Raw genomic sequence first — 25,166 nt, 5'->3', positions numbered from 1 at the left:
TATAAACTTAAAGATACATTTACATATATCCTGTATGATGGGCATGGGTCGTGCATCGGCCAGGCCAATTATTGGAACCACTAATTTAGCATTTATTTGATTAGAATATCAGACTGAAATTTATTAATCAATTAAAAAAATACACATGAAATAAAAAATAAAAAAATGGTTCCACAGTTTGCACTCAACACACTGTGCTGCTCTAATGTCAACTAGCTATGGTTAACGTTAGATAGCTAGCATTAGCAACATTAACGTTTGCTAGCTAGTGTTAACAATTTTAGCTAGTGCAACAAACTGGAAACCACTTTACAGTATAGTTGTATTAATAGGCGTTTTTAAATCTGCAAAGTAACTTAAAGGGTAACTCCACCAATTTTACACATTAAAGTATGTTTACAGGTCTGGAAAGAGCTGCTTTTCAAAAACCCTGGCACCTACATTACCCACAATGCAAATTAGCCAATGAGTGACATCATTGGAGGTCATTTATGTGTGGAGTCACAAAAGGTTTCATACCACTTTTATTTTAGTCAGTCATACAGAACTCCATAAGACCTGTACAAGCTTAAATTAGTGGAGTAAAAGTAGAATAAATAATCTATCTATCTATCTATCTATCTATCTATCTATCTGTCTATCTATCTATCTATCTGGCACACCTTTATTTGTTATTATTTGTAAATAACAATTCACTGCCACAGTTTATTCTACTATTTTTTTTAACTTTTTAATTATATTGTTTATTTTTTACTGTTGTTATTGTTTTTTTTAATACTACTGTCCTTTGGCTGCTGTGGCAAACATCTATCTATCTATCTATCTATCTATCTATCTATCTATCTATCTATCTATCTATCTATCTATCTATCTATCTATCTATCTATCTATCTTATTTTGAAAGTACGGACCGGAACTACGTTTCAAAACCCTCGCGCACTTGCCGTTGGTGGTAAAAAAGCGGCGCTCGCGCCTCATCAGACACCTTGTAGACTACAAGACAGCGCGCGCACGACTCACGTGCGAATGTAAGATGCAGCTGAGCGGCGGGACGATCGTGGAGCCGGCGGTCATCTAACGGTAGTCTGGGAGAAAGAGAGCCATGAAGAAGCACCTGAGTCCGGCTAAACAACAGCAGCAACCACCGGCTGATGTCCCGGCGGCTCCCGGCGGCGGTGGCGGCGGCGAGGTGACAGTCCAACAACTCAACGAGCTGCTGTCCAACGGCAGCGGCTTCTACAGCCTCCCGACACAACACTTCAACGAGGTCTTCCCCAGAATATACATCGGCAACGCGTGAGTCATTCATCGTTTTCTCTTTTTTTCAGGTAGGACAGGTTGTTTTTGTAATTAGTTCATCACCATCATCATCATCATCATCATCATCCTCCACCGACCAGACGCCGCGATGACAACAGTGTCGCATGCCGGCCAGCACGCACGCAGGGCGGGCTTGTTTATGTAGGTGCCTCCGCTCTCATCATGGAGACAAGCGACCGCCTGTTGTTGTCAACGAATTGTGTGTGTTGTTGTCCTCGACATACACGCCCGTGCCTCGGCAGCCAGGACAGGTGGATATTGTGTAACAGCGCGCCTTATCAATAACAGCATTCTGAAGGCAGAATCGATTATTTCTCTCCATTTATAGCTCAGTAAACACGCCCGTGCTGAGCGGTGAAGGACGCACACAAAGACCGACTCAGTGAGTCCCTCCATCATCAGTATCACCGCCGTGTTATCACGTCTCCGCCGAGCCGCTCCCAGTCCGTCCAGCTGGGCTGCAGGGAGACAAACACGACGGTCTGACAGAGGCTGATTTTCATTCATAAAACAAGAAAAACAACAGGCTGCTGCAGAACAAAGAGGCAGAAGGAGGAGCACGTGAAATTAGGAGTCGTGAGTGTGAAGATGGTGTGGTGGAAACACGCACAGGTGGAGGGTGAACTCGTGTTTACCAGCATTAATCAGCTTTAGGAGACAAATTCATTGCATTAGACATAATAACAAGAAGATTACTTTGAAATGTAGTCAGCTGTTGATTATAAATGATCATTGTACACACATTTCTTCCTGTAATACTTCAGATATGGTCGTAAACACAGAATCTTAACCATCTTTCTCTGCAATATGATGTTTAATTAAAAAAAGACAGGGGTTCACAGCCTGGGCAACACATGTAGTAATAATAATAATAATAATAACAACAATAATGATGATAAACTTTATTTACACTGCACAAAATTAGTCAGGGATATTGTCATATTTTAGTTTTTCACTTGACTGTGTATTCTGTGACAAATCTGAATTTTGTATTTAGTTTTTTGTGAGTATATTTGGTCCCCCAGGATAATGTGACACATTTCTTCTACACATGGTATTTAAAGCACCTTTTTAAAAAACAGTTTACAAAGAGCTCTGACGGACAAGTGAAAATATATCGGTTGTGGGTCTGTATATGCCGATAAAAGAGAGTCTGTTGGACCACCATGGGAGCTTATTTTGGAAAACATGTGTATGGTAATGTAATTTAGACACGTTTGTCAATTTAAAGGATGATTTTTGAAACCTGAGAAAGTCGTAGTTTGTTAGAAAAAACAAATGGAAAAAACAAGACTGTGAAAATACGTAATTAGAGTAATTAGTGACGTCGTGTCATCCAATATCCAATAACCTAAGCCCTCAGCTGAAACCTTGTACAGTCGATCCTGTATATCGGCAGCTTACGGAACTAACAAATGGCTCTTTCACATAACTGCGGTTATCAATATTAGCAGATTTATTGGGATTTTCACCTTTTTATGATCAGTTTTCTTTGCCGAGGTGGCGGCCATGTTGGTGGTGGTGTCATATATTGTGTAAGAAGATGTAGGTCAATGAGCACAAAACTAGATGGTATCTTACTGTCTTCATGACAAACAGCAAATTTGTCTTCAGATGCGATGTGATGTGAAAAATGTTGATCAGCTGAAGATGAGTCCACAAATGTCAAATTTTGTCCACAATGCAACAATATTTAGTTTATCGTCACGGAGGAGGAAAGAAACCTGGAAATATTCCCATTTAAGAGTCTGGAAATAGAGAATTTTGACTGTATTTCTTTAAGAATTATGCAAAAAACAATTATCAAAATATTTGGTGATTTCATTTAAACATCTATGAGCATCATTAATCCAAATAAAAAGGCACTTTGCATATTAACAGTTGGTCAAATCAAATGACCCTTACTACAACGGTACCAGCACAAGCTACAGGTGTGCTGTGTGTATTTTACAACATGTGTGATCAGGTTTCATTTGGTTTAGTTTTTGTTGCTTCTGTTTTTTAATCAAAGGCCAATGTTCATCATCCGTTTTCTATCTATATAAAAACGATTAAAAACTGTAAAAAAAAACTACTATAATAATGACATTTTTCAGATTTACGTAGATAATAGTTGTTTGTTTTTAGCTGGCTTGCTGTGCGCTAACACCACAACACTACCTGTAACTGCTGTGGTGGTGAAAGGTGCTGAGCCACGCAAACACATACAGTATATATATAATGTATATGTATATTAAACATGGCCGAGGCTGAGCCGTAAATCCACGGTGGTTGGCTGACTGGATGCTATCGGCTTTGTAATGAACATGCCGACTCTTCAGGAATTTATAGCTCGCTGTTCCAGTAAAACCAGTTGCTGGGACTTCCTGCACACACGTGTACAGATCGTGTACGAGATGTGTCGTGTTGTGTGTGTGTGTGTGTGTGTGCTGGACAAACAGATGAACAAATACACAGCATGTCCTCACTTAAAGCAGTTAGAAGCTGATATTCAGATCATTGTATTGCGTTATCGTGTGTTGTTCACAGTATCTAAAACAATTAGTTTTTAATTAAAAGTTGTCTTCCAAACCGTAATGCTTTTTTAATGATGGTTTAGTCATATTCTCACTTTTGTTTACTTTATGTGTAACCTGACTGTATAAAAACATGATAATTATAAAGTATATTAGTGGATTGGATATTAGATAAACACACAACATTAGCAAACAATCTTATCGAGGATCCATTTGCTTTATTTTGAATTATGAGTTGGACGTATCAGATATCCCAAATGTCATACCATGATATTGTCGTGCGCAAACAAAGGACTTTATGATTTCTTTTCTTTTTTTAAAAATAAATAAATGACATCAGAAACAAAATAAACAGCAACTAAAACAAACTGACATTGGCTGTCGGCCAATTTGTTATTTGAACAGCTGGAATCGGTGTCTGTTGTTTAACTTGCTGATCAGGCTTTTATTAATGCTTGCGTCTTAGTACATATAATTAAAACAAATTGACGCACAATGAGTATTTTTAGGCGACATGATGATTATAGTAGATGAGCCACAAAAGAGTGAATTTAATCCTGTCGCCCAGCAAAGTAGAAGGTTTCTGGTTTCCAGCAATTAAAATTTAAAATATCCCACAAATGTGAAAAACCATTTTCAGGTTTCAAGTGTCAAATTTGTGAGAACATCCAGTAAAGATAAAACAGTTACAGGAAATGTAATTTCAACTATATTTCGCTGTGCTGTAATGTAATATAAGCTTTCAGAGAGCAGCTCTTAATCTCACTTTTATGGATTCATGGTGGAGCGGCGACTCAGGGATGCCCCTGAGAAGCGTAGTGTCTCTGTGCAGTCCATCATTTGGCTCCAGCCGCTGCCAGGAGAGTGGTGGAGGAGGGAGAGCGGGACGGGATACAAGCACATTACTGTACCTCAGTGCTACAACAAGATCAATCTGAATATGCCAATCTGCCCGGCCAAGTCTCCAAACAAAGTGCTGGCACTCTGAGCTCGGGCTGATCAGACGACGCCGTCGGCCTTAAAGAGACTCTAATGTGCTCCCAGCTTTATGATTTCTACCAAAGAGGAGATTTTGATTTCTGATGAAGGAATTATATTCTCTGATTATGAGGAACAGAGTCTGGGGTTAATTAATCAACTATTTTGCCGTTAAAGTACATCGTAGTCTGTACAAACGAGGGCTGCAGTGTGATGTTACAGATAGCTCGGGCAGGGCGAGGTGGTATCGATTGCTGTTGAAAGAAAGCACCTTGTCCTCTAATTCCGCCACTGGGACCCACTAAGACTTTCTGCTGATGTTTCCTGCTGCTTGGACCCTGTTAAAACTCAAATCGTGTACTCGGTCGACATAATAAGATCCAGAAAATGCTCTGATTGCTGAGTATACATTAGGGTTCTGTGATTTATAACAATTTCCCAGCTGTCCACCATCAGCCAGGCAACCTGCAGAGCCGATTAAAAAAGATAGATAAATAAAATCAACCTCGCCTCTCCGATATAGTCGTCCAATCAACCAGGCCTAGTATATATATTGTGCAGGTTGCCGCTCACATTCGATGACACTTCATGTGGAAAAAAAAATAGCTTTGTCCTTGAAGATATTCATTATCATGTGAGCCCATAGGGAATTGAGCCCACGACCTATTTTAGGCACCAATCTATAGTTGAAAGCATGTGTTTCAATTCAGGACAAAGTTAAATATACGATCGTTCCTTCTGGCACTCATGAAAACACGTTTATAGTTCAAGGACCAATCAGAATATTCTCTTAATTGATGTCGTTTGCTGACATGTCAACTGCTGGTGTTGATTTACGGTGGATAGTCAACCTTCTGTTAACGTAGCGTTACGTTAGCTACGTAGCTAATGTCAAGTGAAAAACCCACAAAACAAAACCACATTCGATAAGTGAATTCGTTATTCGATTAGTATTGTTTTTTTCACTATTTGAATTATGTTCAGCTATCGAAATTCATCTCAACACCCCTGCTTGTTCACATCAAATTTCTAGTAGTTGCCATCGTTAAAGTTTCGAACTTTTTTTGACATCGTACAAAATTTCTAATTCATTGATCTGTTACGCAAACTGGACTTCCTGGATTGTACTTCCTGTTTCACCAGTAACTGAAGAAACGTGCCAGCAAAGTCCCGTTGGTTGCAGTAATTTATATATTAATTGCAGTATAAAACAATATAAAATATCATGAACCCTGACAGAGGATTTCATCCAATATCACCCAGTGTTAGTATGTAGGTCTGGTCTCCTTAAAGATAACGAGCAGTCCTATAGGGACAAAGCAATAAACTATCCAAATGAGACAAATGGAAAACAGACATCTCAGAATAAGAGATCGGAGGGGGAAAAGATGAGGAGCCAGCACGACTCAAACAATGCAGTATAGTTTTAAAACAGATTATCCGTAGGACGTGTCAATAGCCTCCAGCACTTTGATGAACTCGTCAGTGAAATGTTCCCATCAGCCCTAAACGCATTACGACTGTATTTTCCAAACTCAAACTCTTTCACAGTTTCCAGAACAGTCGTAGTCAGCACTATGAAACCACCGTGTGCAGCAGCTCGGGGACACACTTAAGGTGTGGTTGTTTGCTTTGAGGAACACTTTGGCTCTTTGTGAAGCCGGTCTTTAATAATGGATGTTGTGGGACTGCAGATCCCAGGGTGAGGAGGCTGGGACCGGCCAGGTAAAGAGGAGGAGAGCCACTGACTGCAAACTCAGTTCAACCTCAGTGTGCCTCTGCACCGTGGTGTGTGTGTGTGTGTGTGTGTGGAAGTACAGTAAATGTGAACAGCGTCAGTACAGTCACTTCTGCTTCCTCATACTCTGATGCACATGCTGCATTCAAGTGCTCCAACTGTGCATGTAAGCAGTTACTGTAAGCGTGTCCTCAATCATTTATGCACATCTAAATATACACAAACAGGTTGTGAATTAAAAGGTGAATAATTTGAGTCCCCCCGTCTGAAGGAGTCTGTGCCCTGCAGCTGACAAACAAGCAGATGGCGGGCTTCATCCCTCCTCTTATGGCTGTAGAGCAAAAATGGTGACAGGCAGGGTTTTTTATTAGTTCTTGCAGAAGGGGCTTTGCAGCCACCACCTCTAGGGAGCCGTCCAGGGTCACCTAGCCTCGCCTCCACAGCCTCGTATTGACTGTAAGCACACAGCGCTGTCAGGGGGAGCATTTCACATGAAGATTTATGAATCGTGGGTCCGAATAAAAGTAAAGCAAATACGGGCTCGATGATTCCAACTTCAAGACGACAGAACATTCGTGTTTCCTTACACCAAAACTTTGCCATCACACTCGTAATGTAACTATTTCCAATTTCCTCAAGTATATTACCAATTCTACTAAGCTAATTGTGATTGAGTATTTCTTGTTTCTTTACTAATCTGTGATAGTAAATCGAATATCTCTGGGTTGTGGACAAAACAAGACATTTTTTGGACATGATCTTGGGCTTTGGGAAACACTGACATTCTGCAGACCGAACAAACAATCGATTAATCTAGAAGATAATCCACAGACTGGTGGTGTTGGTGCTTTTCCTCGAAGCAGACGCACCGACGGTTCCCTGTGGTATTACTGTTGGCGCTGCTGTTGTTGCGTGACATCATTAGCAACATGGCTACTGCTTAGCAGCCTGGCTACTGCCCAAAGCAAGAATAAACACAGTAAGAATCCCAATCTGTCCGAGAAAGCCTGAACAAGCAGGCGGGTTTTCTCGTAGTGAGTGAAAGACAAACACGTGTCAGTGAGGGAACAGACTCTGACACAACATCTCCATCCAGCGACTTTCCTGTTGGTTCACTCTCGTTTTATCTCTGTTTCTGTCACTCTCCCTCTTCGGCTTCTACACCTCCTCCATCAGCCGGTTTCGTTTTCTTTGCCAGTGTAGATTTTCTACATTTATTCCAGTTGTTCCACCGTTACGGAAAGCGTACTTTATGCTGTCGTCAGTCGAGGGTTTGTGCAGCCATGGCACTGTGCAACTGGTATTCATTCAAGCAGAAAGGCTGCCAGTTTAAGTAAAGGATCAGAATATGTTTGACGCCACTGTTTTAAATGTATTTAATAGTGAAACAGAAAAAACAAAAGAAGTCGGTCTGAAGTCATGATTTGTCTGCCTCGACCAGCAACCGTATGCTGCAGTTTTTGTTGTTCAAACGTAAATTCTGTCCAGCTAATTAGTGACACTAACTGTTCCATAAAACTTTAATAGAACATACACAAAAGTGGCGTTTTATCTAGAATCAATGCCCAGTGCCTTCGGCCAGGTTGGATCGTAGCAGTGGACACGGGCATCGAGCCAGGCGGGCCCGGAGCAGCCAAGAGCCCCGTGTGCCTTTTTGTGGATGGTTTGTGAGCTGTGTGGGTTTGTTTGTCTCTGTGTAGGACTGACATGCAGGATTCTAACAAACAGTTTCAGATTCATCGTTTGAGTAGATGAAGATGGAGGTGAAGATATTCATGATTATCCCGATCTTCGCAATCACAAAGAGCGACTTAACACGAGCGTTTCTATTGAGATCTCCCATAAAATCTTCATCTGCAGCCTGTCCTGAACATGGTTTGTTGGACCGTTAAAAAGAAGTGTGTGAATACAGTGTGTGTGATTGTTGAACAGGTCATTCCACAACCTTTTGGCATAAGTCTGCTGCTGTAACAGGCTTTCTATCAGAACCTGGCTGCAGGGACCCGTCCAGCCACAGGAGCATGAGAGCACTGATACTGGGCCATTTAGATCGGCTCACAGCTGGCTTTCATCCCAAAGGTGATGGATGAGGCTTCGAGGTCAGGGCTCCGTGCAGGCCAGTCAAGGTCTTCCACATGAAACTGGGAGAATTATATCTTCATGGACCTCCTGAGGGGGGGATGTATAGGCGAAAGAAACACATGTTTAACGCAGTGGATACTGTGGCATTACTTTCAGGTAGATGTTTTTGACTATTTCAAATGCTCAGGGTTAATTTAAATAAGGATATAAAGAACTAAAATGAGTTTTTGCCCCGTTACTATCAGGCAGGGGTATTTCCAGAGCACAAAATGGCAATTTCTTTGTAGTTTGCTGTATATTTACTCAGAAAAACACGTGTTTAGAGTCAATATTTAGTGATATTGTTGTTAAATATTAAATTTCAGCTAACGGGGGCAGTTACAGGTCATTGGCAGCCTTTTTTTTTTTTTTTTGCATTTAAGAACAAATAAATAATTCAGTGTGTTCAAACTCCTATAGATCAACCAGAATAAGTGACAACACCTTTAAGTTCTACACAGCTTGTTGTAATCTGCGCGAAAAGACACATTTGTGTACCATTTTAAAGCAACAACACGCTGAAGTGCTTCCCTACACCTCCCAGCAGACGCGCAGCACTCGGCTGCGTGTCGAGGGACGCTGTGATGGTGCCAGCGGTGTTCACTAAAACGCATGCAGAGTCGCCGTGAAGGATGCAGCCTGCAAAGTATCGCTTTAGAATAAATAGTGCTGACGCGCTGCTTCGCTGTATCTGTCAGGTGTTATTATTAGTGCCGTGATTTGTCTTGGATGTCTTGTTCCGCTGCTGTAACACTCATCATCTCGTGTTGTGAGAGAACAAAGTTGTATCTCACCATCAACAGAGGCGCACTAAAAGCTTTTACTGGTGTACGAACTTTGTTCGGATGCAGCAGATTTGTCGCACACCTCAGCAACTCTCTAAAGAGATTAAATTACTGTTTTGTTTTTTTGTTTTTCTCTGATCCTGAATCTCATCCCTCCTTTTCAGGTTCGTAGCCCAGAATGCAATGCGCCTGCAGAAACTGGGAGTGACGCACGTCCTCAACGTGGCGGAGGGCACCTCCTTCATGCACGTCAACACCAGTGTGGATTTCTACGCCGGCACGGGCATCACGTACCACGGTATCCAGGCCAACGACACCGAGCAGTTCAACCTCAGTGCCTTCTTTGAGGAGGGGGCAGATTTTATTGACAAGGCCCTAGCACACAATAATTCGAAAGGTGAGTAAAAGGCGTACAAAACCATTTAAATACTCCACTAATGTTCCTGTTTACGTGCAGTTGTGAAGACTCCACAACCACATGTCATGGAAAAGGTCGATGTGGTGGCAGTTCCTGTAACGAGCGTGAAAATGTCTTTCTGGTGTTAATTAAACATTTGCAAAAGTCACACACAGGTTTAGCTTCAGGAAGCGGTTTCCAGCTTCTTCTGATCTGACACATATCAACGTGTTGTGGGTTTGTTGCTCTTAAAAACAACATGCTTCCTGAGAACTTTGTCCTCTGCAACAGCTTACAACTTGGCATATTATGTGCACGTATACGTGTGATAGAAACCAAACGAAACCACCAAACAGTTACCAAGAAACATTTGAGGACAGACACAATCCCTGTGGTGGTAGTTTTCAAACAAACAAGTAGCTGTGTTTCTCTTTCAGACAAGAAATGTGGGCTTTTATTCTGAGCATGCCCTCTTTACCCCAGCCTTGCAAACTGTTGGCTTGGTAAAGAACGTATTCGAGACCCATTCTCTGAATGCTCTGCATACATATCCAAAGAATGCCCAAAAACCAAAATAATCTCAATCGGAAAGTGCAGTTTCTGGAATAAGGGATTAGTCGGAATATCCAAACAGAACACATTTGGACAAACATAAATATATCTTTTTGAAGATATACAGTCACCTGATTTTGAAGAAGATCATTCATGGAGAGTTAAACTCTCCAAGCGCTGTGAAATCTTAGGTGAAGCATTGAATTTATCTTTATCGAGCAGGGACGTAACGATACACAGAATGTTGTGATTATCGCAATACAAATGCTGTATCTGTATACAACTAATAAATGCTGTATGCGTCACATTTTTTATTTCATTTTTCTTTTTGGTATTGTAATAAATATTGATATAATAATAATAATTTTAATAATAATATTAATCACATTTATTTGGACATTTTTCTTTTAATACTGTGATAAATATCGTACCGTGGACTACTAATGTATACGACTACATTATTATTGTAATGCTATAGCACCATGAGTTTTTGGTTTTCTGATTTTGCAACTTCATTTTGACGACTTCCATCACATTGTTTTATTACAGAGAGAGTAAAGTACCAAAAAAATGGTCCATTTGGGAGCCGGCACCGATTTCGAGGCACTGGCTTTGGTATCAGCTCATGTGTGAACGTTGTCTTCACAAATTATCACTCCTACAGTGTGACTGTCACTTCACTGTTGGAAAGTAGACTGATGTGGTGTTTAGCAATATCATTAGCATCAACACAGCCAAAATTACCATGAAAAATGTTTGGCTTTTGGGAATTGGCAGACAATTTAATATCGCTCGTTATCAGTCTGTGGAAATGACCTGAAACCCAGAGAGGAGTGAGAGTTCATGTCGTAACAAAAACCCCTCAAAGGTGGAAGAGATCAAAGCTGAACACTGTGTCTCTCACTTCAGTAGCTCCTGCCTGAAAGTGATTCGTCTCCGCGAGTTGAGACGTGAAAACAAGCTCCTCTTGTTGCTCGTCTAACAAAGGATACAAGATTTAAGGCGTCTTTTAATGAGTTTATCTCAACGCGCTTCATCGCCGTGGATCTTGAAGACGGGGAAGATAATCATGACGGCCTCGAGCATCTCAGGCTAAATCTGACACACTCCTGAGCCCTGCTCCATATTCCATTATCAGATCACGTCCCTGGACGTCATCATTGTCAAAATGTTCCATCCATAACACACTTGTAGCACCAAAAGCTCAATCCACCTCATTTGTTAAACAGGTGATGTGACACATTTGGTCAAAATGCAGAAATCAGCAGAGAGTTGAGTCTTAAATTAGCCGTTTGATACACCTACTGGGTCAGGGTCGCTGTTTTTATAGCATGAGCTGGAAAGTAGAATATTAATATCGAAGAAACAATCAATCCCAGGAGGCCTCAGCCCTCCTCCACCCAAAAAGATCCATCCCCAGCTCTCCCGGAGCTGCAACTAAATTTAGTCATGAGGGATGTGTTTAATTTGTATTTTATGCCGTGGATTTATTGTCATCTTTGACACAGAAAAGCCTCTTAATTCCCAGGCGGTTTGGCAATGGTGCACCAACACTGTGGTAAATCAGGAGTGAAGAGTTCTGTAACAAGGACTGTGGAGGAGAGGAGAGGAGAGGGAGGGAGGGAGGGAGGAGCATAAACAGGAGAAAATGTCTCTCCTCCTGCCGCTGGCTGCTGTTACTGTAGTTTGACATTGTGCTGCGTTCCACTTTGTCTTTGACATTTTGCGACCCTGAGCTGCGAGCTCTGAAAAGGTCGCAGGTCTGGGTTTTAATGAGTAACTGCAGTGATGCATTGTTCCTGTGAGTCCGCCATAATGAAGACATAGGGTCGGTGTGTGGACAGTAAGTGGTCATGTTGTCGTGCTCACGCTGCAGACGTTCATCTGAGTATTATAAGTGGAAACGATCAACCAAATCACCGGCGCCATGCACTGATCAATATTTCTTATATTAACAGTGGATCGATGTGTTAAAGGTGAAAGGTCTCGGGCTTAAACCCACAGAGAGTTATCACCTGACCCTGCGGTTCTCTCCGGCTCCACAGAGCATCTTTGAAATCTCAATTTTTAAATTGCCATTTTCAAAGTGGAGCCGGCGGCCTCAGAGTCTGTCTGGAGCAGGACCTCCGATCACAGGAGGAAACACCCCGGGCGACGAGCTGCAGCTCGACTTTAATTTGATTTTTTTTCTTCCTCTATGTTTTTATGAAAATCCCAGTTTCTAATAAGAGCTGACAGCTCTACTGCCGAGTGAGTGATGGAGTGAGCCAGAGATCTACGCGTCTAACAAGAGGATACAGAAGAATCAACATTGATCTGTGGCAGGCGGGCTGATTAGGTATTGAAGAGGTCAGTTTATTGGCAGCAGACCGTTCTGGGTGGAGCGCAGATGAGCAGAGGATTATACAACAGAGAAGAGGAGGGAAGAGGAGAGAGATGTGAGGGATAGTACGAGGAGACAGAGGTGTCGGGTTTCACATAAACTGCAGACTCTGCAGATCTGACCCGAGCCGGCGCATCAGCTGCTCTGTGAGCGAACGTCAGATCCCTCGTGGGGTTTTCGGCTCGTCAGTAATGAAAGCGTAAGTCAGATAGATAGTAAGACGCGTCTCAGAGCACAAACAAGTTGTGATTTGTGCATGTAGAGATGCAGCACAGAGAGCGTTTATGTATTCTGTCCACACACTCGCACACAGACTGCACAGATTGTTTGCAGCGTGTGTGTTCGCTGTGGAGACGCGGCTGCAGTGAAGATGATTGACTTTGCCGAGTCTGCAGCAGAGGTCAGGTCTCGTATTTGCATCTTCTGGCTCAGAAGATGCTTCGCTCGGCACCTTTTGGTCGCAGCGTATGTTCCCCGAACACTCGTACTGCGCTTTGTTTTCCTTTTGTTCATTTGTCTCTTCTTTTCTCACCTCATTTTTCTTCCTCTGCTCCTTTTTTTTTGCTCTTTAAAAATAGTCTGCAGAGTAAGAAAAACACTAAAATCCCTGCACGTTTTCCTTGATATATAATATGTCTTCATGATATTCTATTTTTTTCTTATTTTCAACAAAAATCTACATTATTTTGCTGAATTGGTGTCAAGAATGACAAAATGGCCAAAGAGGATTATTTTTACTTAATCACCGTCCTGCTGCTGTAAATACTCACCAGAGCACTACATGTGTATTCATCCACAGCTGAAAATAATCCCTAATAAATTCCCAATTAACTTCTGTGAGTTATGGATGCTTAAAACTACAGTGACCAGCTGTTTTTAGGAAAGTATTTGACCTTCACTTAAAGGGATATTTCGGTGTAAGTTTAATCCATGGTCTAAATCACTGTGAAACTGTGTTAGTCTCCCTCTCGAGAGATCAAGTTAGCAGACCGCTAATTTACAGAGTTTTATCAACCTCAGAAACGACCGCACGACAACAATACACTGCAGTAAATGGATCCAAATATAAACCGCCACCTAAAAGCCACAAATAATGCTCAGAACAGCACCAAACTTCAGCAACAGTACAAATAGGGTCTCAGCACATAGCCCGGGGCATCTAACCTCCGCTAGCTTAGCTGGATTTCTATTGTGAAGCTAAAAACAGACTTCAACTCTCCTCCATCAGCTTCCAGGTCGGGGAAGTCCTGATGCGACGATTACCGAGTGCGGTTAGAAATGCTCAATTCCGTTCTTTTCCCTGTCCGCTCTCGATAATAACTGTTATAAACTGGCAGGTAAGACACATATGAACTTTGATTGCTTTTCCATGGAGTCATAATCATACATTTTCATCCATGAGCCGCGGAACTCTACTGCACTCGGTAATCGACTCGTCGGGACTTCCCGTCAACAGGAAGCTGCTGCAGCAGAGTGGTAAATTTAGTCAGCTTTTCAGTAGAAATCCAGCTAAGCTAGCGGAGGTTAGATGCCCCGGACTATGTGCTGAGACCCTATTTGTACTGTTGCTGAAGTTTGGTGCTGTTCTGAGCATTATTTGTGGCTTTTTGGTGGCGGTTTATATTTGGATCCATTTACTGCAGTGTATTGTTGTCGTGCGGTCGTTTCTGAGGTTGATAAAACTCCGTAAATTAGGGGACTTCTAACTTGATCTCTCGAGAGAGAGTCTAACACAGTTTCATAGTGATTTAGAACCATGGATTAAACTTACACCGTAATATCCCTTTAAATGTTTTTCTTTTAAATTTGTGGGCTGTTTCTAAAGATCTACGGTAGGCTCGGGTAGGAAAGTGAGACTCGAAACTGAGAAGCTGCCGGACTTATCCTTTAAAACGACTTATGATAAGACTCTGAACAACTCTCTTGTCTTATTGTTCTGTATCTCTGTTCGTCTCCTCCAGGGAAGGTGTACGTACACTGCAGAGAAGGCTACAGCCGCTCCCCCACCATGGTTGTCGCCTACCTCATGCTGCGCCACAGAATGGATGCCCGGCTGGCGGTGGCCACCGTGAGGCATAAGAGAGAAATCGGCCCCAACGACGGCTTCCTTCGCCAGCTGTGCCAACTTAACGAGAAGCTGGCGAAGGAGGGCAAGCTGAACGGGGAGGTGGGCAAACTAAAGACCAAATGAGAACAACGAAGAGACCCTCTGCCCCGTCTCCTCCCATCATGCCTTTCACAGGCTTCAGCTGCTCTCGGAGACTGACCCCACCCCACCCGACCCCACCCCGACCAAACCAGCACCCATCTGACACGCCGGGGGTATTCTGAAACACACATGCATTTATCTGTGTAGATAACTATCCCTCATGCACACACACACAATCTCACACACATAGTTTTCTTTCTAATCTGTCACTGCTGCTCTGTAAGGGGGACATCTCGTCAGTGTGAGCTCAGATACTGAATACAAACAAACCCCTCATCCCCCCCCTTTTTTTATCTACGCCACACAGATGAGCAGACGTCTCACTGCGAGCACCCGAAAGCTCCAACATTTCTAGCATTTTTGAGCTGAGCTACTTTAAAGCATTCCTTCAATTCCCACAAAGTTGAGACGGTGAAAAAAACGTCACCCTGATTTTTACGACTTCCTTAAATAGTTCTACAAGATTATAGCACAATCATTCCATAGTTTTCCACTGCCGGGAACGTCAGCAGGAGCAACCTGAGATGTTGAGAGAGTAAAAGTCGATGGCCACACACGATACGGACGAAACGAGTCAGTTGTGATACACGAGAAGTGAGATGTGAATCCCTAAACATTCCATGAAAACAGAAAAAAAGCCCCTCAGAGTTTCGTTTCCCCCCTCAGCCCTGTATTTAATGCACAAACACGAACGATTCACGCTCCTGATGCAAGCTGTAGCTCTGTGTAGCATTTCAGTCGGCATCCTCGACTCTCCGGCTTTCAGTTTGACAGCGGTAGCATCAAAAATTGACACAGAGCACCGAGACACAAAGGCAGCAAAGGTCGAGCTAATTAAAAATAACGAGCCGCGTGGGTTGCTCATGTAGCAGCCGGGTTTAGCTGATATGATGGATGTTCGTTAGAGCTAAAACTGATGTTAAATTAGGTTGTCATTGAGTTACAACAGAATGCACATCACATTTAAAAACAAGAAAAGGTCTCTTCTACATTTTTGATTAATAAGAGTGGTTTTCTTTTGATTTTCTAAGAAGGTAGCAGGAGTTGAGTAGAACAGCATGACACTGTTCTCACCATCTGACATTATCTGGACAGCTTTACTAAGTTAAACACAGTCTGCTGGTTCAGTTTGTGTGTTTGAGGTGAATGTTATTCTGGCAGTGAACACCTTTCCACAGCTTAGTTGGTAGTTTAATGTAGTTTGTGACCTGTACTTCTTTATATATTAATAGTTTTCCAAGAAAAAATGCCAATCACTAGTCACAGCGTCTTGAATGTGACGATTTGATGCTCCTCTTTGTCATCTATGACGATAAACTGAATATTCCAACAATATCCGTAAGAGGCCAAAATCAGCCGATAATATTGACAAACTGATTTATCGCTCAGGCTCTGATTCCAAATGTTGAATACCCAAATGAAAAAAAAGTAGAACGCACACAAAACTTTAGGACAAAGTCGACCAACAACAATTTCACTTCATTTTTTCTGACCGTGTCAACAAACATGACACGGTTTCATCCTAGTGGCTCAAATCAGAGCGTTTTTGAAAGCGTTAGCACGTTTGTTAGTCGACTTTGTCCAGCAGATTTGTGTGTGTGCTTCCTTTTTACCTGCTTATTCAACCGTTGGAATATATGACGTTAGTTGAGCACCACAAAACACAACACTGTTAGCCTTTGGTTAGCACAGGGCTAACCGGCATTTTTCACAATTTTCTGATCTCTGATTTTGTGGATCAAACAGTAAATCAAAAAAATATTCATCGGATGAATTGATAATGAAAACTATTAGTAGCAGCTGAGCTATGTGACTGTTTACACTAAATTATTTTCTAACTTTTACTGCTACATGATCCCAAATCTCTGTGCAGGCGTACATTAGTTTTTCTTTCTGACGCTCGGATTTCCTGAGACAGAAAAAAGGAAAAGCTGCAAAGTCAGCTGCAACTTCATTATCGTTTTGATTCAGTGAATCTGTCTTTCATTTTCTTGATGAATAAATGAGTTGTTTGGTTGATAAAATGTCAGAAAAAGGTGAAAAAGATGTTGATCAGTGTTTCTTATGACACTCTCAAATATGTCGGTTTGTCAACAACCTGAAAGTTTACAGTTTACTGTCACAGAGGAGCAAAGAAACCAGAAAATGTTTAAATTTAAAAAGCTGAAATCAGAGAATTTGGAGTTGGCTGATTACTCCAAAAAAGAAATGTGTTATACTGAATTTCCTGTGATATTAGTTAACAGTCTTTAATATTCACAGCACACCCACATTAACACACCATCGTCGGTCGTAGCACGGTGTTGTTAAAAGCTGATTTTTCCTGTTTACCGCCTTCAAACTCGAGTCCTGTCGTTGTAGCTGTCACAGGATGCCTCCCACTTCACACAGAACGTTCCAGTCATCGCGCCAGAGAGTCGTCCACTGCCAATTCCCTGACACAGCCGTTATCCACGGCCCGTATCCAGTTCCACTGTTTCATCAACACAGTTTGTCAGAGGTCCATACACAACATGTCACTGTGTCACTCCCGAGTGTGTGTGTGTGTGTGTGTGTCATACAGTAGTTTATTATGCCTGACTTTATGCACACACCACGAATCACAAAGCCTTTCTTTGGTTGTATGTACTAAAGCATTGCAATATATGTCAATACCCCCCATCAGATATATAGAATGTAACCACATCTAAATATGAGTATCCAGGCTGTAGTTGTCACATATAGGCGACAGTAGTTCAACAATACATTTCGAGAGATATTACTGGGCATAATACTGCAAACGTAGACCTAGTGCCAGGAAGGACGAGCGACGGGAGTGTTTTTAAAAACCTGCAGCAGGTCACTCCTCCAGACGAGTTCCCGGGGAAACGGCGTGAGAACGAGGGAGCGCTCGACTGAATATTCCTCCTGAACAATCGGCCTGGAGCATGTTCGCACGAGTCCAGGGGGGGTACTTAGTCGTCTCGGCAGGATCTAGGTTGTCTCACCTCATTAATGGCACTATTTATTCCTCCTTTGATATATCTGTATACATATGAATATATACATGTATACTGTATATACATATTTAAGTGTTGACATATATGAATGTACGAGCAATGTGTCTATAACGTGTAGGTATCGTCGGTATGTCTTAAGTCCTTTTATATATCATGTTATATTTGTATATGCTCCTCCATTCTTTGCGTTCGCGGCTGATTACATGTGCACTCGTACTCACGTATGATGCACATGTAAAGTAAAGTGTGCGATTGTGATGTTTCTCATCACAATCGTGCAAAAAAGGGTTTTTTTTCTCCCGAGCGTCGCCGGGACGCTGAGGCATGTAACCATCGTGTTTTTATAGTGTTTTTTTTTTCTTTTTTCTTTTTTGGACAGTTTCAGTTGCCATGGTGACGCTTATTTATTCATACACAGCAGGATGCAGGTGGCAGAATAAGATGGATGAAGGATAATCCTGCATACGTTCAACTCATCCCATCACATTTGCAGCTTCGGGAAACATTTCCAGGTTGTTTTTTTTCTTTCTTTCTCGACAGGAGTTTGAGAATGAAGTGATTCTCCGGCTGTGCTTCACATTTCAGTGCAATGTTTTGATCTGCGAAACGCACCGTGACAACAAACTCAAATCTCTTAAACATTCAACTTTAGCAAGGCTGCAGATTTACCATGAAGGGGAGTTATTTTAAGCCTAAGAAGAGCTTCTTTTTTTTTCAGTGGTTACGACAGACAAGTGGCACCAAATGACAAAAACAGCACATTTTTGGTTTGTTAACAATGTTTTAAAGAGAGGAAGGAGAGAGGAAATAGTTGTTATGGTACAAATCTATCAGTTATGCCTTTTATTTTGAAATTTCCATGCACAAATCCACGCAGACTTTTAGTAGTTGATGTTATCTTTACTCCACTTAATCAATTACAATTATTTACTTAGTTTTTTCAGAAAAGTGAAGCTGACAAAATCGTAAATCCTATCGTGCAGACTGTGATATCGGTAAATGTCGTATTGTTGTCCAAAGAATTGATATAATATCGTATTTTGCGTCATAAAGTAGTTGCTTCCCTATATTGTACTGAAGTTTCTGCTTCACTTGGAGTCAGTCCAGCTGAATGTGTGAGAAAAAGTCCTCCAGACTCACATTTTAAATGACTCCAGCCAGAAGAGACACTTTTTTAGGCCACGTGTTTATACAGTGATCCGATCTCATCAGGTCCAGTCTTCAAATAAAACCTCAGAACATGCATTGAAATGTCAAGCGCTGCTGTCGGAGAGGAAGGGGAGTATTATCACGGGGAGTTAGAAACGAGGGCAAACTGTCTCAGACTTTGAGAAACGCGAGCGTGGCTGTGAAGTCTCTCCTGCGGGACGTGGCGCCGATTCTGGTTCACACACAGGTTGTTTCCTGTCCACGCCGGTCATCTCACACACTTGAAAATGTCTCAGATCTGTAAAAAAAAAAAAAAAAGAGGAACCGCTTTGGGGGTTTTGTCTTGCCAGTTGTGTTCGCAAGATGTGTGAAAATCAAGTGCAGGCGTTCCAAATCTGAGACCTATTTTCAAGTCTGACTTCGCGCATGTGTCACAGCGCCTCATCATGAACCCCAAACCACACAACAAACAGAGAGAACCACTTCCTCTGAGCTCCAGCACGACACATCAAACACCGAGATGCCTGAGCCAAGCGAGCTGCAGCAAGCCCAGTTTCTAAACCTTCATAATTGGCTTTTTCTTCTCAATTAGACGGACTGGGGTTTCACTCACACCTGCTCTACAATACTGCCCTCCTTCTGAACACACACACACAAAAAAAGCAACAACTCTGTGTTTCTCGTTGAGTTTCACATTCAGTTTACCTTCTTAAATTTGGGAATTATTGGGGTTTGAATTCTTCCAATCGTTCCAGGATGAGGGTACGTACTTTATAGCATCGACTGCCGACACCGACCTGCTCATCGACTCAAATCATCGACGGTTCTTTTGGCTCCTGAAAGTCGCTCCGAGGCAGCCGAACTAGCCATGGTAGAAGTCCTGTTTTTTTTATATATATTCCGATATTTACACGACCAAATTGTTACAACTTGATGCAACAACAGAGGAAAGCTTCTATGATGGCTACGCCGCTGGCTTCACGCTCTTTTTTACGCATCGAGTAACAGATCAACACTGCCACCTGCTGTTCAACAAACCCAGTTCTGTTTTTTTTAAATGCTGATTGGTGTTTTTTTAGCTCACGACATCGGAAATTGTTACAAATCCAACCACAAATCCTCGTTGTGTGTTTTTTTTTTCTTCTCTTCCCTGTGATGTCGTTCAACAAGGTACCAGCATCATTTTGTGGGTTATACTCCAGGTACATTATGTATTATCGAGAATGTCAAATGTGAAATGCCATTTAATGTATATTGTTATATATCCTGAGTATGTAACACGCACTATGGCAATTGTGAATTGCTGCATTTTACTGTCTTAACTGGCCTACTATATAGATAGGACTTTGTTTGATATTATTGGATCTTGTGAGTTGAAATTGCAAACGAAACATTGTTTTATCACTTCTTTTTCTCTTAATGATGTTTGGTTTGATTTTCTTTGTATTTGAATTTGTCCATTTACAAGGATACAAGTTGGTTTATAGGTTTAAAGGAAAAGGGGATATTCCAGAAAATGTAAATTCGGTCATCAGACGATGGAAAGTCGGGGGAAGTTTCGTGGTCCGCGTGATCGTTTCTGGAGCTTCACAGGAAAACAACAACGCGGCATTCACACAGACACCTCGAGGGAATGTCTTCTGGTTCGGAACAAACGTCGATCAAATCCCGAGGTTTACACTCAAGACTCTGAAACATTGAGGCGTGTCAAATCTTCAGGTGCACGACGGCTTTATTCCTCGGGATGTGCAGGACCGACGCTCCAAACGGACGCAGGTATACCTGCGTCCGTTTGGAGCGTCGGTCCTGCACATCCCGAGGAATAAATACCAAGTATATGCAAGATGTAATGTACGCATGAACAGGGAACTTTTATTCAACGGCATCCCTGATTTCCTTCAGGTTTTTGAGAGAACGCTGCTACGTGTTTCACTGCGAAGCTCCAGAAATTGTTTTACGGACGACGAAACTTCCCCCGCGAGCCGATAATGACCGAGTTTCCACTTTTGTTGTGGAACTTTTCCCTTTTTAATTTCTTTCGCTTTGCTAATAAAGAAGGTGGTTTTTAGTTGTAAAACTAAAAAGTTGCTTCTCCGAAACACAGTCGGTCGTTAGCCGTGTTGTTTCTGGACGTCAGACCTGGAACACAGACGGTGATTGTTGTACTTCATCCACAGAAACCCAGAGTGGAAGAGGAGGATCGTTAAATCGCTCACAGAGAGCCTGGTAGTGTTTTATCACAGAAATTTAAATTTTCAAATGTTGTTACTCCCCGTGCGGCGCGTCTCGGACATCTGCGCCGAAGCTGGCGACGACCTGAAGCCGCTCCGCGACTGACGGCTGACGTCTGACATCATGGAAACTCATGTGGCCGATCTGTCCGTGTGATGCGGTCGACTCCATCCATCTGGTCCTCTCGAGAGCGCTCAAACAAACACCGGAAATTACTCGCAAATACTGTTTGGCCCAGGTGAGGTGCCTCCACCAGAGCTGTCATCTCCATCATCCTCTTCTTCTTCTACTTCTTCTTCTTCTTCTTCTTGCCTCCATTCTGTTAAAACAGGAGTTTGAGCACAAATGAGTCCACTGCCCGACTCCTCCTGGAGTCCACGACACAGTTACGTTTCTGTTGGTGTGCAGACGTCGCAGCGTTTTTTTTCTTTTTTTGGGTACATCTCAACGTGTATACCGGTCACCGCCACCGCCAACGCATCGCCACAGCACCGACACAGCACCCCACCCGAAGCCTTACAGTAACAATCGACTCCTTAGATTGTTTGTTGAGTTCGGTGTATCTCACTTCACGCAGCAGGAAAAGGGACTCCGCTCCCTTACAGAACGAGACGTTGTTGAAGTGCACTTGATTTTAAATTGCAATGTTGTTTTTCTTACCTTGGAGAAGTCCCTTCTTTCTTATGTTTAAGAAATAAATGGCTGAGGTATCAACATCTTATCAGGAGTGGCTCCGTTTGTTTATGACGACCAAGATCCCCGACCGACATATCAGTGTAACTCTTACTGAATACTGTGAGTATCAGAAAGAAAAAGAGTGAAATTTCAAAATATTACAATATTTTTGTCCACTTGCTTCTGAGATATGTCGACTTTAAGTACAAATATCTTATCTTAACTTTATTCCTTAGATAATTTAACATTTTTCCCCATTATTTTCAATGTTTTCTTGTTAAATTAAAACTTTATTTGAGTTGTTACTTTTTTTGTCAAAGTTCTACGATTTTATTCTGACAATTTTCTTGTCAATTATGACTTTATTTTGAACTACTACCACTGTTCTTGTAATATTTTAGCTTTTTACTCAAGTGTAATAAATGTTTTGCATTAAATATTTAGATCAATTCCAAATTTATTCTCAGCGGCCGTAATACTTCGGTTGTTGTGATCACATATAATCACCATTAATGTCGTTCTGATGTTTGGTGCAAACATTCATAAGAAATAAAAAAAACTTGAACTAGAAAAAAATAAAAAGGTAATGTTTGTTCACCAGACAAAAACCAACAATGTGTTAATTTCTCAGCGCTTCCTGACGTCTGCAGCTTTCAACCCCGAATCCATTTGTATCCATTTCTTCCTTCTGAGGACGTAAACCTTTAAAAACATGTCACAAATAAATACATTTTAGAAAACAATAGCACTATTAACAATGTATATGTATAAAAAAAACACTTAAGGTGAGAGGAAAATCATGTGTTTTATGACTTTGGGGTGAACTGTCCCTTTAAAGAGGATGCTGTGTATTTCTTTGGAACTATTTTCAGTGGTGGATTAACACACAGCTGCTGCGCTGTTGCCTATAATGACACATCTGATCAATACATTAAAATAATGACCTCTATAATATGGAGAGTGGAATATTAAAAGGATGCCGATGCTTCATTTCTGTCTTTTAACGTCGTCGCTGAAGCCGGTCAGAGAGACGTGTGACATGTCGGTCGCTGTTGCACAACGTCGCCACTGAGTGGAGGCAAACCTCTGCTCAAACTCTTCATCTGAGCGCCGGCAGTGACGAACCGAGAGAGAGAAAGCAGGTCGGTCAGCGGGGAGATGACATCAGCAGTGGGAAGGAGATGACAGAGGGCGAGCAAGCGAGAGACAGAAAGAGAGAGAGACTTCCAAAGTGTCGATGCAAATACTGTTTTATGTCTGCAGCGACACACACACCTGTGACGAGGCCGCTCGCTCAGCAGGGTTTCCTCTGCTCGTCCCTCTCCGCGGTCCCCTGCACGAGCAATTACCACGGAGCAGCTGTGTGGTCCCCGATGGGCCCCAGCGAACCCGGCCCCCCCCACCCCGAATCAAAACCATCGCTGCAGGTTCAGAACGCAAAATCCATGCAGCAAGCAGCCATTCAGAATCCGTGCGTAAGAATGACCCGTGAGCTCACATCCATCCAGGACGTCCCTGAGGAGAAGAACGCCAGGTACTGCGTCCGTCAGGGGGGGGAAGTGAAGCTCAGGAAGCAGCTCGAGTGAGATGGAGGGGTTCTGTGTTGCAGCAGGTTAGAGGTCCCTCTCTGCTGCTCGTGTGAAAGAATCCAGGATGCTCTACAAGTCTCATCAATAACAGCGCCGTGTGTTGAAGTGCCATTTATTTTCAGCTATGTGCGGCGGCGGTTTCGTGCAGCGTGGAAATGTTTATAGCTGAAGGCCGGAATCAAAGCAGACAAAGTTTCCTGTGCAGTCACAAGCGCCCGGTGACACTTTAATTAGTGACTTGGAAGGACGGATGTTTCAAACTCGGGGAGGGAGGGAGGGAACAGAGTCTGGTTTCAGGTTTGTTTTAGCTGTTGTTACAATTCAAATAAAAGCGAATTAAAATGTCATGTTCGGGATGAAAGTGCTCTGAATCACTGTCGCGTCTTGTTTGAATAACGCGGGTGGAAGCTGGTGTTTGATGCTTGTTTACAGGGGAAGTGATTCATTGGTGAGAAACGGGGATCGGCCTCGATGAACTCGGGATTCTTCTCCCATAATATCACTAAATAAAGTTAAGACAATTTTTTATTGCAAGTTGACTCATTTATCCCGTCTCCCCCTCCGGCTTTATGAAGTCCAGTGAGTCGTTTCTCAAACTTCCAGTCACTTGTGTGTGTTTTATTTATTTTTTTCCCTCCACGTGTTCGGGTTCGTTAAACTACTTTGAATGTGATTAGAGTCCTGAAATGTGCTTGGCGATAATTCTCCACAGCTTTTTTTTTTTTTTTTCTCCCTCCCTCATATGGGCCCTTCAGCTTTCATCTTTGTCCTCATTTTTAATGGCTTTATCAAATAGAAAGCATATGATGCTCTCTTTAAATCCTCATCCTAATGTCCCACACTGAGATGATGGAGAGGGTGGAGAGGGAGAAATGCACATCTGTGGCGCAGCGCTAATCATTAGGAAATATTGAGAACAAGGGGAAAGAGGGAGAAGAAGAGAATGGGCTTTGGAGCGGAGAGGTCCTCAGATCCTCTTCCAAGTGCCTGCGCCCGTGGTAGTGTTGCTTGTTTAATCTCCGTCTCTCAAGTGTTTTATTGCACTTGCCGCGCTGCATGTTGATCCTGCAGGTCCAGTTTTTTTTTTTATACATCAAACTCGCACACTGATATGAGGATAAAGCTGCCATGTCAGGCCTGTGAAAGACATTTAACAAGTCCTTCTGAGACGTTTTTTTTTTTCCTCTGTTTGAAACCGCGACAGGAGTCGGCGCAGTTCACTTCACGGACGCTGATGTTGAAAGAAAAGGTTCAACCCGGAGATGAAAAATTGCAGTCGTTATCTGCTCGCTGCTGACGGACAGCTGGGTGAAGTTTCGTAGTCCGCGAAACATTTTTTGGAGCTTCGCAGCAAAATTATTTGGCAGCGTTCAGCTAAACAACTGAAGTGGTTGAGGAATTTGTTTAATACATAAAAGAACAACCCCAAAAAACACAAGAAATCTCTCTGGGTCGGTGTAATCCAAGTCTCTGGAAGCCCTGAGATGCAAAAATTGATTTTAAAAGATGTCTCATCAGAAAAA

The 25,166-nt window shown here is 42.3% G+C and overlaps 1 protein-coding gene across 2 annotated transcripts; it reads left to right on the top strand.

Annotated features, from left to right (window-relative positions):
• The first annotated feature begins 920 nt into the window (after window positions 1-920).
• dusp3a (dual specificity phosphatase 3a) lies at window positions 921-22,100 on the top strand. 2 transcript variants are annotated; one of them, XR_003981978.1, is made up of 4 exons: window positions 921-1,296; window positions 9,623-9,855; window positions 14,752-20,820; window positions 20,968-22,100. XR_003981978.1 is itself a non-coding variant. In XM_030401352.1 (3 exons), exons 1-3 carry the CDS (start codon window positions 1,103-1,105, stop codon window positions 14,979-14,981), a joined length of 657 nt encoding a protein of 218 aa, XP_030257212.1. In that variant the 5' UTR covers window positions 921-1,102; the 3' UTR covers window positions 14,982-20,821. The 2 variants fall into 2 exon arrangements, 1 of the variants encoding a protein (XP_030257212.1); XM_030401352.1 differs by lacking the exon at window positions 20,968-22,100 and having other exon boundaries at window positions 14,752-20,821.
• Window positions 22,101-25,166: the final 3,066 nt, after the last annotated feature.

The sequence above is a fragment of the Sparus aurata genome, chromosome 20 (genome assembly GCF_900880675.1).
Source record: "Sparus aurata chromosome 20, fSpaAur1.1, whole genome shotgun sequence".
Classification (NCBI taxonomy): domain Eukaryota; kingdom Metazoa; phylum Chordata; class Actinopteri; order Spariformes; family Sparidae; genus Sparus; species Sparus aurata.
The sequence above is the reverse complement of the archived record's forward strand: the minus strand, read 5'-3'. Positions and strand labels throughout refer to the sequence as shown.

Bases quoted from the DNA above. Each gene is read 5' to 3' on its own strand.
- dusp3a (XM_030401352.1), top strand. From the start codon at position 1,103: ATGAAGAAGCACCTGAGTCCGGCTAAACAACAGCAGCAACCACCGGCT. The intron at 1,297-9,622 runs GTGAGTCATTCA...CCTCCTTTTCAG, and splicing joins AGAATATACATCGGCAACGC to GTTCGTAGCCCAGAATGCAA. The intron at 9,856-14,751 runs GTGAGTAAAAGG...CGTCTCCTCCAG, and splicing joins AGCACACAATAATTCGAAAG to GGAAGGTGTACGTACACTGC.